General features: G+C 42.7%; 1 protein-coding gene across 5 annotated transcripts in view; it reads left to right on the top strand.

Annotated features, from left to right (window-relative positions):
- Positions 1-13,818, top strand: part of ZFAND3 (zinc finger AN1-type containing 3) — a 118,781-nt gene that overhangs the window by 74,100 nt on the left and 30,863 nt on the right. For all 5 annotated transcript variants that reach the window (XM_026034033.1, XM_026034030.1, XM_026034029.1 and 2 more), the window contains one exon: positions 10,070-10,249. In XM_026034033.1, coding sequence (XP_025889818.1) covers positions 10,070-10,249 — 180 coding nt within the window. The remainder of the gene's footprint in view (positions 1-10,069; positions 10,250-13,818) is intronic.

Raw genomic sequence — 13,818 nt, 5'->3', positions numbered from 1 at the left:
ATTATTAATAGAAGAACCGATGTAATCTTGTCTGTTTTCTCTAAGACTGCAGAGGACTGAACAACTGGGCTGCTTTTGTAAATAAGGGACCCTAATTCCAGGGCTGTGACACAGTGAAACCCATAGAAGCAAGGCTTAGGCTGCAGAGGCCTCTGAATCTATATTCGCCTGCAAGATCCCACCATTGCCAGCTTTTAATTAGTGTCGTGCTGAAGGTCTTCAAATTGCTGCTTTGATTTAAGTTTACGCTTTGCTGAGGCTGCCTTCCCCTAATGGGCTGCACGTCCCTTCGGCTGAGTGCCGGTGACTTGCAAGCCTGGGATGTGGGAGCAGGAGCGGCTGGAAGGCGGCTGCTCCCACCCACAGTAACTTGCAAGCTACAGCACAAAGGTCAGGTTGGATAATGGGTTTTTGAAGCCTTTARAGGATTGTTTTCTTCTAAAGCTTTCTCTATGTTCTGCTGTACTTAATCTCGTTGTTAGAACATAGACAGAGATATATGTTTTAACCAATTTAGGTTGTGATTTTCCAGCACTGAGATGGAAGAGTCACTTCATCATGGCAAGAGACATTCTAAGCCCACATATATTTGCTATTAAAAAAAAAAAAAAAAAAAAAAAAAAAAAGTGGATTCCCAAAGAAGTGTAGTGTCTTTCTTTTCCACCGGGAGATAGGAATGGAGTATTTTGCTATTAGTTTTTCCATTCCAGAAAAGTGTCTAAATTTGGAAACAGGCAACATTTGTCAGGGGGAGAAAAAGGAGAAAAAAAAAAAAAAAAAAAAGCATTAAAAGAAGTCCTGAACTTTGGACAGAAGCTCACCAGATAACTTTTTCTTTTTTTTGGGGGGGAAACATTTGAAAATAGTTTCATATTTTGGAATGCGTTCCAGATATTATTCTGGAATAGATAATCTGGCATTAATTGGCTAAGAGTGAAATGCATATTTTCGTTGGCTTTAACCCAATAATTGGTATGAAAGTTCTTTGTTATCTATTAACTGAAAAGTTTGTTATGCTTTGTTATAGTTAAATGTAAGCAGTCAACTTTGATACTGTGGTCAGTCCATTCAGATGTTGAATTTTGATGAAAGGAAGATTTTGTTTAATTTGGGTTTGTTTTTCAGAAATCCTACAGTTGACTTATGCCTTTTCTCTCTTTGCCCTGAACAAGGAAAGCAATAAATTGAAGTCTGTGATACCAAAAAAAATTTTTTTGGAAATCCGACCCCTTTTTAGTTATAAAACTTGTTATGGAATATGTGTGTGGAATATGAACGATTGAATCAAAATGACTTTCAAGGCTGGCTGCCTTTAGTGTCCCTTTTTGTTAGCCAGGTGAGCAGCTCCCAACAGAGCTGGGAGAAGGTGGTACCAAGYGATAGGCCAAGCTTGGCCCTCCATCCCGAAACTGTCCCACTCCTGGACGTGCCGTGGGCACCTTGCCATGGCTTGAGAGGAGGGGAAGGTGACGGGGAATCTGCGCTTGCTTCATGRCTGCTCTGAGAAGATAGCAAAAAGTGGAGGTTTTGGAGCTATCGTGCAAAGACATCAGATTAGTTCCCACCAGCTTTCTCACTTGTGTGCTTAAATCTCAGCTGATAAGTATGACATTTAGTACTTGATTCTGCCATAGATTTTCAACCACAAGTTGCTCATGTAAACACTTACCAAGTTTACCAAGCTTTACCAAGCTTAGCTTTACCCAGGAAAGCACCCAACTGAGCATTGTCAGGCTTTGAGTTCTTTCTCTCCAAACTTTTCTCTGGTCATTTATTATTAAAGGCAGATGTGTTACAGCAAAGAAATCTTGGATTACGGAAAGCTTGGGAAGAATGGAAAGAATCTCSCCTCTTAGGCCTCACTGTGCCGTATGATAAACTGTGATAAAACTAAATGATGAATAAACATCAGCTTTTCCTCTYCCACGCACATTTGTAAAGCAGCAAAAAGTGAGTAGAGTAAATGCAGGCTGAGATTGGCAYGCTCTTCCGTTCCGTTCCGTGGTGGTCATGCGATGGCATCGTGAAGCTGGTTGGCTTCCTTGTCCTCCAGAGGGTGGATTAGCTGTGCGGGAATGAGGCACTGAAATGTTGGGCTTTGTGCGTGGGATAGAGAAAAAATTTTTAAATTATGTATTCTCTAGGTGGTGATAAACTAATTAATGTAACCAAAGAAGGGAGGAAAGATAATACTGCCTTGGAACAAATAGAGCAAAGCAAAATACCATTCTTAATTTGATTTTCCTGTGGACCTTTGCCTCTCCTTTATATTTTAGAAAGATTTTTAGATCCCTGTTATACAAAGAGTATTAGGAAAAGAGTCTGCTGAAGWAGTAATTTGGAGGGTTTTTTGAGAGTTCTGGTAACAGTAGTTACCAAGGTTCCTTGAGAAGAAATGAGGGAAAGGGAAATGATGACKGGTTTATAGGCTGGAGCCAGAAAGGTTTAATGTACTCGAGAGGCCTTTTATCCCTTGYGAACATGTTGGTGATTCACAGCGCAGGCAAATATTTGAGAATACTTGAACTATAAAATCGACTATAGACATAAAATGAGGCAAACGTTTGTTTTAATTGGAACCACATAAATTGGGCTGAAGGAATTAATTAAAAAATAATGGACATATGTTTTGAAAATTGAAGAGAGCTCTCTAGACATTGGAAAGGGCATGACAAGGCGACCTCCAAGATGGCACCCGTGCAAGAAAAGTTAATTGAAATGTTTCTTTTATTAAAACAGTGTTAGCTCCTGCGTGCCTTGTGAATGAAGTGTCCAGAGTAAATACACAAGGTAATTAAATGCGGTTTCCAACAGTCCTGTTTTCGAGATCTCTCGGCTTTTAGAAAGGCACCTCTGGAGGTTCACCTCGTTAGGCGGCTTTCTCTGCTCGCTGCTCTTGCCATGTGCTTGATTTGTGGCTTTGCTTATCAGATTCTCCTGATCAAATGAGTGTTCCTCCCCTGTGCAGGCCTGAGTTTTGATGCCTCATTCCTCTGCAAGCTTAATTTGAGTTTGGGTGGTTCATATTGGGTTTGTTTCCTAAAGGAAGGCAGGTGCTCCAAGAATTCCAGAGGTGAAAATAGTGGGAATGGCCGAACTCAGTAGCTCTATCACTTTGTGCTTTCTTAGTCAACTCAGGAAATCGCATCTTTGTGTGTTTTTTTCCAGCATTTTGTCTCATCTGCTTTGAAATGCTCATGTTACAGGCTTTCTACTTTTTGCTTTGAGAATAAGTTGTGTAGATCATAGCTCCTTAGATGTTTTCCCCAGTTACTTTCTCAACTCTCCTATATTTAATTCTGTTTTATCCCCACTGTTGTATTTCCCTCAGATCACGTTAAACGATTAATCTCTGTATGTGGCACACGTTCCCTTAAAAATACCTGCAGCCATTTAGCTTTAAAGCTAATTCCATAGCCTTGCATCACTTCCATGCTTCTCCTTGCTGCTGATTCCCACAGTTCCCACTGGTTCTCTCGGGAGCTGCTCAAGCTGCTGTTACTGCTGTAGCCCGTGTGGATGATGTTGCTGTTGGTGAATGTGACCTCTCCACGTACCACTGTCCGTCAAGGAGCAGTCACTTTGTTCTGCACCCTTTATTGGAAGCCCTTGCCCTCCTCTCGGGTTGGCTTGTTGCAGGGATTGCAGGATCCAGGGTATTTAGGACTCCCCGCAGCCACAGGGACCTGGGCAATAAATGGCCTTTGCTTCCTAGCTGCCCTGTTAGCTGCAGCTGCCCCCCGTTGGGCTGCGGTATCTTGCAGTGCAGTAGGGCCTGTCCTGAGCACTGCTCATTGTCCGTGTCCTGCCCTGGAGCCCGTGGTGCCGGCTGCGGGCGCGAGGGCTGCCCCAGCAGGAGGCTCCAGCTGTGCCCTGCTGCAAGGAGAGCTGGTTCCTCCGAGCTCCGCTGCTTTCAATCCGACAATGGGACGCGCCATCACAAGCAATAATGTTTATTTTTTTTGCCCGTGGTGAGTTTTATGGAATAATAGAATTTAAAATGAAATAAGGTAAATGTGCTACTTGGAAAGAATAGGAAATGTGACACCGGAGGATTTTGGACTCAGTTCACAGGGGGGTTCAGTGACTGTGTTACTGGTTGGTGCCGAAATAGCTGCAGAGAGCGACTTGTTAGTGTGAGGCAGAGCAAGGGAGTGCGTAGCTGCTTTCAGAGGATACGTGGTCGGTTGTAGTAAAGTTCCTTTTTCATCAGGGGGTTGATTCAGTTAGTATTTCAGTTTGGAGAGTATGGGACCATATGCTGTGGAAATGACAGTTCTGTTCGTGSCAGCCGCATTGCAAGATGGTGTAATCCTGGTTAATAGAGTTCCTGTAAACTCTTCTMCTCACTTTGATATCAAACAGCACTAATCTGTTTGTTTAAGTGCATAAATGTGCATTTGGTGGGGACTTAGATCCTGATTGTGAAGATCATCTTCAATAATGTTGAACCTCTTGTCTTGCTAGCCCTTGGTTTATAGTTGCTCTTGAACGTTCTTTTTGCTTCCCAAAACAATAGAAAATCTGGTAGTCAAACCTGGGAATTCTGCATGGCTTTGAGACAGAGCAGTTTTGTACTGCTGGGAGGAAAAGCAGGGATTTGGGAATGCTTTTAAGCAAAGCATTTCTTTCTTGAGAGCTAAGATAGGACTTACGTCAAAATTATCAGATTTAATACAAGCAAACTTGATCATGTTAAATGACCTAATAGCTTTGGAAATATGTCAGTCCTATAGCACACCTTGATCCTAGTGTCCGAGTGATGAATGTGTATGATCCTGGGCTGTAGCTGCCTYTTAAAACTGCACAGTACTCCGTTGTCTGATACGTTCTCACTGCCTGCTTACTGCCTTCGTACCTCTATCTGTCTTTGTCTTCTCCCCTTTCTATCATTTAGGTTTTGAAATTATATGTGAAATATATGTGGGGAAAAAAAAAAACCCTAAGAGTATGTAAGAGGAAAATTCCAAAAGTGTCTGTTTTGTGACTTTGGTCTTCTCTAATACAAATTCTTGTTCAAATTCTGCAGCCGTTCTCTTCTCCCTGCTTATTCTGCAAAGGGGCTAGTGCATCTTTTTATCTGTATGTAGCAATTTATTCTTAATTACCTTYTGCTCCCAAGTAGCATTTTATTGGTGTTCCCCTACTGGAGCTATGGATCGCATTCAGCTACTAAAAGAAAGTTTTTTCTACAGTTTGGCTTCCTTCATTTTGCAAAATGTAGTGACGTACGAGTGGCCCTTGAAATGTCTTCAGTAGGCTGTGAACCAGAGAAAACCAGTGACCAGTTGTAAAACCTTTAAAAGATTGTGATTCTGTAAAACTTATGGTAATATTGGCCATGTGTGAAGCGTGTTTTCCAGGAAGAAAACCTGAAGCAGAAGAGGATGCAGTAACTCAAACACTTCCCTGTAGCACTTTGTGTCGCAATATTCATGTTACTTTCCACCAAGTACTTTCAAAGTGCAGTTTCCTTTAGGCAGAAGCTACCTTCTTATCAGACAAGAATAAGCTGCAAGTCCTTTGTGTGCATTGCTGTGGTGCAGTATTTGCTGTACTGCTACTAACACGTTAATTTATGCTCTGTGAAAGGAGGAGATGCTCTTGTAAAGAAAAGATGTGCAGGCTGCACGTTCAGTGCTGTGTAAGAATCAAACACCCTGCAAATAACTTTGTGCTAGTTTACACTGTCAAGGTATGGGAGCCGTGGGACAGAAGAATAAAGAAATGGAGCAATATCACATACCAACCAAAATAAGTACTTAAAGACTCTGTAATTGTCTGTTCTAGTATGCTGATGTTTGCTCTGGCACATCATTTATTTGAATGCACCCATTGCTTATTGGTGATAACATCTGTTAYGGATCAGAGAATGGGAAACATATGTAACCTTGACTCTTAAAACAAGCAAAAGGCATGGCTTAAATTTAGGCTCCCTTAAGASTCTCATAAATGTCATTATTGCAGCAAAGCATGAGTGCAAACAAGGGAGAAAAAAAATGGCTTAATATAAAATCCTTTAATGTTTTGACCTACCTGTCTTTTTCACTGTAAATTTGCACTGACTCTCATCACAAAAATCATTTACTGGATGCCTAAGGGTTTTTCCATGTTTCCTGCTCTAGACCCCTTGCAATTAATACAAAGCTGAGGGCTTTATTAGAATAAATACAGAATTGGGACTCACTCGTTACAGAATCAGGAGTCCCGTAGGTGGTGAAATGGGTGGGTTTGGGGTTTTTTTTTTTGTTTTTTCTTCCTTTTAGTCTTGGTGTAACAGAGGGACTGAAGATATTTTGGGAGCTTGGTGACTGGCTCAGTACAGATGTTGGGCAGGAGTTGTTAGTCCTCTGTATAAGAGACTGTTTCCAAGCTTGGGATGATCCTGATTTTTAAGGGTTGGAGTAAGAAGCTGTAAAGGCAATTGGCGTCCACTAGCAGTATTATTTTATAGCTCAGAAGGACGAAAGATTATCGTATAAACAAAAAATACTGACTTCTGAACTCTACAAACATGCAACCTTGTCACAGCTTCTTGCTTCTTGTTTAAGCTACGTGAATTCAGTGTTTATAGAAAATATATCATATTTATATGTTGTATTGTTTGCAAATAGAGCCGCAGTGAGATGACAACAAGAAGCTCTTCTCATTTTTAATATCCAGCACGTGAGATGTTTCTGTCGCTGCTTAACCAGCTGAGATGCCGGGCACAGCCCTGGGACATGATGAGGCAAAAGGGTTTTAGAACTAGAAAACCAACAGTGTTGATGCTCGATGCCAGCAGCGCTGCAGTAAAATGTTACTGGGTGCATTATAAGTGGTTTACTATTAGATCTCTTCTGTTACTTCCCGACACAAGAAGCAGTAGTTTTCATGTCTTCATTTGATGTTGACTCCCCCTTGGAACATGGTATCTTACACTTGGAAAATGACCAGAAGAGGGTGGCAGAAAGGGGACACTGTTGAGCAGACAAACATACTTTCGACAGCAGGAGAAGGACTGTCATCCTTTTTCATTAAAGCTGGGGAGCATTTGAGGCTTTTCTGCAAAACGTTAAAATACCCTCCATTAACTAGAAGAGCATGTTGGCTGATTTGGTGGATTTTGGGGGCGGTTCTTGAAGCAAATGGCACTGATTTTGTGATTCAGTGACAGCCACAGTATCAATAGAACAACAAACAAATAGGCATTTGCAGATGTCTATCCTTAACTTTTTTTTAAAAARAGGAATTTATGAATTTCTTGTCATCTCTATTTCCTTGATTAATTTATTTTGTTTGAGGCTATTAATGGATGCCATTACTCTGTGCATAAAACTAGATTCTGATTTTAATCAGGATAAAATATCCCCTTACAAAATTAGCAAAATCTTGCCTGCATCGTGCGGTTTCGTGGTGTGTGTTACCTGTGAGGCAGCTTAGGCTGAGTGGGGTGGCTTTAGGCACCACGCTCCTGTGGTTGCTGCCCCCTTCTCTTGTGCTTGAGGGAGAGCAAGGYCATCTGCAAGGCATCCGTGTTAATTGGAATCAATTAAGGGTCARTTAGGGGAAGCCAAGTGCAGGCCACTCGCATGCAGGTAGCACATAATGGGGGGGGGAAASGGGGTGTCCTTACTGCGTGTGTTTGCATCCGTAAAGTACTGGGCTACAAGTTATAAAGTTGGCTGAGTTGGGTTGATGGTGCAAGTCCCGTTGCAGAGGCAGCAGCGCCGCGCTCGCCCTCGCGCTTGCTCTGCCCTGCGTCCCGCGCCGCTGCGGGCGGGCGGCTGGACTAGCCAGGCTCGGCCTTGTCGCCGGCCCAGTGCTGATGTCTATCGGTTTTCAGAGATGAGGGCTCTTTCCTTACGCTGTGCAGTCTCAGTGCCAAACTCTGCCTTTTTGGATGTTGTTTTACATTTKAAAGATGGATTTGGGGCTGGCGACGGGTTTCGCACTGCACCTGAGTCRTGCAGGTATTTTTAGAAGGTGGAGTCCTTTAAAATGTGCTCTCTTCTAAATTTCWGTACCGCTTACTCATCCTTCCCCAWCCCTTTTTCTTTTCCCTCCCCCAAGAAGCAAAAGACCCTCAAAGCAGCATAATTTAGGGGTTCTCTTTATTTAATATTGCACATACGGAGACCATTCRCCTATGGCAATGCAGTGGATTAGTCAAATACCGCCATGTTACCAGAAGTGTGGGACTCTCCTTTCCATGTCCATCTGCAGTTTTCCAGGCTGAGGCATTGCCATATAGTCACCAGGGCCAACAAGAGGTGAAGCATCATGTTGGGCTGGTAGATACGTAGTTCTGTTTTAAATGGAATCAACTTCTTGGAAGSTGGAACATGTAGAAATACATGCAGAAATGTAAAACAAACTGATATGCCAGAGAAGGGGAGTGTAATAAATGTGCAAGTTCCTAAAGAGGCTTCTGGGTGGCTCTGGGGAGCAGAGTTTTGGGGAGGAATCCAGACAGCCATTCCACACTGTGGAGAGGAGCGGGTTCAGCATTTTATTTAGCGCCCCTTGTCTGCAGTGGAGAAATGTTGGGGAGGGGACAGCAGATGTTCTCGGGTTCCCCATAAGGGAGCAGTTCAGGACTTTGGGGGAAGTTAATTGATTTAGCAACGGAGAAGAAAGCAGTTCTGAATCCGTGGCAGCCTGGAGACATGGAGGCTAACGGCGTTTAACTGCAACAGAGGGTTTTGCTGCTGCGCGGCAGCTCTGCACTGTTCCATTAGAGAGCTTTCTGTGGCAGTGCCATTGCTGTGTGATGCCAGTCTTCCGTGCTCACGTTTGAGGGGGGAAATTTATCACTAGAGTTAAAATGAATAGCTTTTAAGAGAAAAAAAAAAACTTGGTCCATGTGCAGGGCAGGCAAATAGCCTTAGAAGACTTAAGTGTAGCACTAGCATTTGCTGTCCTGTCATTTTAAGGACTGTCGGGACTTCTGTCGTATCGACTTTCTTAAATATATTTAAAATTTGTTTGTAAGTCCATCTTTTTGTGGATGGCACTTTAGCAGCTCCTGCAGCCTGAGTAAAATATTCTTATCAATCTAGGAAAAAACACCCCATCTGAGAAAAAGGTTAACTTGCTGGATTTTAATACGCGTCGTGGTATCTATTACTTCTCTGTAACTTTACACTGTATTTTGAATGGATTTTATGGATTGCTTATGGTGCATAATTCGGAGTACAAATATTATTTTGCTTTGCTTCTCAAGGGTGGAGATGCTCTCGTCTCTAATACACTGACAACTCCACCTTGTGCCTGCCTTTTTCCTGCAAAAGGATAGGATTGTTTAAATATCCCAGTTCAGTGGGAATGCGGAGGGAAAAAAGCATCAGACAGTGGGGGTGCAAAATGGTAGTGAAAAAAATGGAAGGTTAAAAATTACATTTTGCAAACACATAAAGTTTCTACTTTCTTTTTGTTGTTATTTTTAATGAAAAACTGTAAGTAAAGAATTTTGCTTTGGAAGAACTTTCTGGGCAGTTAGACCAGRAGCAGCCGCGCTGCAGTGGCTCTGCTTCGCAAATCCCGTGGACTATGTAGAGTTTTAAACAAGCTTTGAAGGTGCTAAAAGCCACAGTTTTAAGTWCAAATCATTTTATTAAACCATGTATTAAATGCACATCTCCAGCTGATGCTTGGGTCTTTGGCTGAACATCTAGGGACATCAGAAATGTCAAACTGCAGGTTGGTTATATATTAAAGGAAATATTGTAGAGATGATTGATCTTTTCGTTCAGGAGGCGGCTTTGATTGGAACTTAGCATCTTAACACGCAGTTTCTAAACTGGTACCACATGCTATGTGCTGATATACACAGCAGTAAGCTGGGAGGCCCTTCAGTTATAACTGTGGGGGCAAGATTGAGATCAGTTGTTGCTGTTCAACARCCAGTAAGTTTTCAGATGCTTCAAATCCGAAGTGAGGAAGATGAAGGCTACTCTGGCTTTGTGCTGRATGAGGTTATAGGGATGACTGGGCCCACGCTGGGGGGATTTTGGTTGTGTGTTTCTGTTTCYTGTCGTGTGGTGTGACTGAGCACGTGGCATGATACGTGGAATCTTGTCTTTGATAGATTTCCAGAAGAAGCAGCCAGAGGACGACTCTACCCCCAGCACAAGCAGCAGCCAGACAGACTTGTTCTCTGGAGAAACGAACAGTGACAACAGCAATACCTCTCTAGCCGCGCAGGCCGCCAACCCCAGCCAGCAGCTTTTGACAGAACTGAATGTAACTTCACCCAGCAAAGAGGAATGTAAGTGCCCAGCTCCTGCGCCAGCCATGGAGGTCGGAGGCTCCTTCCTCCTCAGGCTTCTGTCGAACTCRCCCCTCTTGGAAGTAGCTGGGGGCGGGAAGGAGGGATAAGTGGAAGTTATTCAGAAAATAGAAACTAGTGGTTTTAACTGAAGAGCAAATTAAAGGAGGTCCAAGGAGTTTCTAACCAGTTCTACTTYTCTTTGAGCTCAGTATACAGTTTAGTTTCTATTTTGGAGCATTTTTTTTTAATTTTATGAAATTCTCATATTATAAATTTACGTACATGAATATATGTGTGTCTATATGTGTGTGTGTGTGTTCTGAGATAAGCATCAATATCTTTTAATTTCTGCTTTTAAAATCTTATGTTTAAAATTACTGCAATTCTGGATAGCAGTGAGTGCAATACACACTTGTCTAGACTGCTGCTAGATGACTTGCATGAAACTAAGCTTCATGTGGTGACCCCCTCATCTTTCATGACTCTTTATTGAACTCTGCCAGGCTAAAATCCTCACTAGAGGCAAACCAAGCTGTTGAAATTTAGCAAACATGTCATGAGAAACAGTTATACTTTAATTTACTCTATGTCTTGATATGAACACATGCTGCATATAATAAGTTTGTATTGCAGCAGCCTGAGCGCAAATGTGCAACTTGTAGCTTCATTTTCCTCCTACCTGCAGCTCTGCTCATGTTGGAAGGTGCTCTACAGAGAGAGCAGCCCTTGGGCTGCCTTCGCTTGCAGTTGGTGACTGGCAGGTAGTCAGGGCACATGCCTCCCAGCAAGGAAGCTGCTGGAGTCGCTGAGGTTCTTGAGCCCGGAGGTGACTGCTGCAAATAGGGGTGCAGACCAGGAAAGTGCTCTGCTCTGTTGCCGTGTTTGGTGTCAGTTGTGCTGACAAAAGGCACAGGGTGGTTCTGAGGGGCTGCTGATCTGCTTACAGACAGGCAGAGTTGTGTGTATATTCTCTTTATTTGTGCAGGATTTCAGTAATACACTTTGGGATTGTGGCAGTTTACTGAGTAATAAGAAGTTTTTTTTAAAAAAAAGTCTTTTACATCTGTGTATGTACATATATGCATATATATGTGTGTCTATATATATATATATATATGCACAGTAATACACTTAGGGATTGTGGCAGTTTACTGAGTAATAAGAAGTTTTTTTAAAAAAAAGTCTTTTACATCTGTGTATGTACATATATGCATATATATGTGTGTCTATATATATATATATGCACACATGAATGGTGCCTGCGGTGCAGCAGGAGCTAACAGGGCTTGGGGCTGAGTGAGCAGGTGATTACAGGGGCAAAAAAGAGGGATGGAAATTAAATGGTGTCCTTCCTGCAGACTTGCTGTGTGCCCATGAAGCTACACTCACGTGCTGGGTGTTGGGCTGGACAGCTTGCAGAGCATTTGCAAATGCTACCTTTGGTTTTTTTTTTTAAAAAAAAAAAAATCTTTATGGCTTCCTACTGGCATGGTTTTAAGTGGAATACAATGGAGAGATTCATTTACACTTTGAGCTATCTCTGAGTCCTCACTACCTCTTTAATGAAGCTTAGTATCATTTATCAGAAATAATTATACACAGGTGGAGCCTTTCCAATGGATAATGGCCTCACAGTGGAAGGTTCGCTCCCATAATGAAGGATGTCCACGCTTCAGATGTCCTTTTAAATTTTGATTTAGAGATGTCTTTTATTTATTTCTTTACTCTGTAAGGAGCTCTGCAAAGCACACGCTGCTCTCCTTACTGCCCCGTGCTTCAAGGGCTGCTGGTTTGCAGCGCGGTGCGAGGGCCGGTGCAGTTGCAGGGGTTCCCAAGGAGTCCCTGTGTGGGATCGTTAGGTCGGTTCCCATCAAAGTGTGGAAAGATGGSAATATGGAGAAGGATCCTGGTGGAGAACTGCTGGTGCTTTCCATTGCTTTCTGTTCCTTTCCATGCTTGAGAGGAGTCTCATATCAAGGCTTCTGAAATATTTAATTTAGTCCATAGGATAAGCAGGTYGGATAGATGCGACAACTGTTCTATGTAATTAAAAGAAAAATCCCTTCATCATGTTACGAAAACTGAGGAGAGCATGGGAGTCCAGCAGGGTGTGATTCATAAGCAGCACGCAAGAGTGATCTCTGCTTTTCCTGCAACTGGTTTGCTTCCCATGGGAGGTGCTCTTAAATTCCCGATCTTCTTGCAGAGGCCACCAAGTTGCAGGGACTTCTCAGCTGCTGTCAGGCTTGGTGCTGAGCGAGCCCTGCTCAGAGGGCTCCYTTGCTGAGTGCTCACTCCTTGTGCTGGAGCGTGGAAAGGAGTCCCCACCGCTACAGCAGCGCTCTGCCAAAGCACGTTAAAAAAGAATTGTTCCCAAAGGCAGGGACGCAAGCGTTGGGGCTTAGTTCATTTTTATTTCCTTTTATTTTTTTTGAAGATAATATTTTTTTGAAGATAATATTTTTTTGAAGATAATATTATCACTGATAAATTACAAGTTTGGGGGTTTTGTTTGTTTGGTTTTTTGTTTTGTTTTTGTTTTTTGTTTAAGGAAAAGACATTTGAAGCTTTTTTTTAATATATACTACTTGAGCTTCCTATTTCTATCTAAAATCTTTAGTCTGTGTAGCATCTGAAATATAATAAGCTTTTGGAGATTARTATGTTAATATTGATATAGTAGTGAATTGGATCAACTTTTATTGCTCTGCTTCTTTTTATGCAGATTTTTTTTTCTATAATCAAGCTCTTCCTAATAAAAAAAAATGTTTTTTTCTCTGCAAAGTCTTCTCTTCATCCTAAAAGTCATTACTTCAGTAGCAGTGACCGTATGAGCCTGCTGCTCTGGCAAGGTTTCCTTTTTTCACTGGGTGAGGGATTTGGGGCTTGCTTTTCTTTTTGTTTTTCTTAGCAGGGAAAGGACAGGGATGTGACAGGGGCTCCCTGCTTCTCTTGTCCCCCACCTCTAACCCCCAGCACTCTTTAAAATCTGCTTGTTAAGGAGAGATTTTGTACCTTGTGCAGGAAAAGGTCACACCGCATATGAATTAATCTTGCTGGCTTCCGTGGCTTTCGATGCTTTCCTTAGGGCTGTCACATTATTTTTCTGCCACTATATGAGTAGACTTAAAACTGACACTGTGCAGGTTTAAAGCCAGCTCGGAGGCGTTGCCTGACAGAAGAAATGTCAGGGCGAACAACTCCAGCCCTGGCAGCTGCATCAGACTTGGTATTTCACTGGTTCTTAGCTCCAGTTGACATGACTTTATTTTAATTATGTGCTCAAATCTTCCCAGCTTCCTTGAATTAACAGGAGTCACAGGGAAAAGGCACAGAAGGGATGTGTGATGTTTCTGGAATGGTTTCCTGTTCCACACTTGGAMCCTGGCGGCTGCGTAAGGAGGAGCGTGAAGGACCCAGGAGCTGCTGTGAGCAGCAGAAGAGGCCCTGGAGGTTTCAGCCCTTGGTGGGGTGATGCCCACTGGCCAGGTGTCCTGTGAGGGCTTTGTGCCTCCCTGCAGGGCTTGTGCGTCCCCCGTATCTGGGACCGGGGTGGGTCAAGCATT

This window comes from Nothoprocta perdicaria, unplaced genomic scaffold (genome assembly GCF_003342845.1).
Source record: "Nothoprocta perdicaria isolate Ctin4 unplaced genomic scaffold, notPer1 scaffold_139, whole genome shotgun sequence".
NCBI classification, from domain to species: domain Eukaryota; kingdom Metazoa; phylum Chordata; class Aves; order Tinamiformes; family Tinamidae; genus Nothoprocta; species Nothoprocta perdicaria.
The sequence above is the reverse complement of the archived record's forward strand: the minus strand, read 5'-3'. Positions and strand labels throughout refer to the sequence as shown.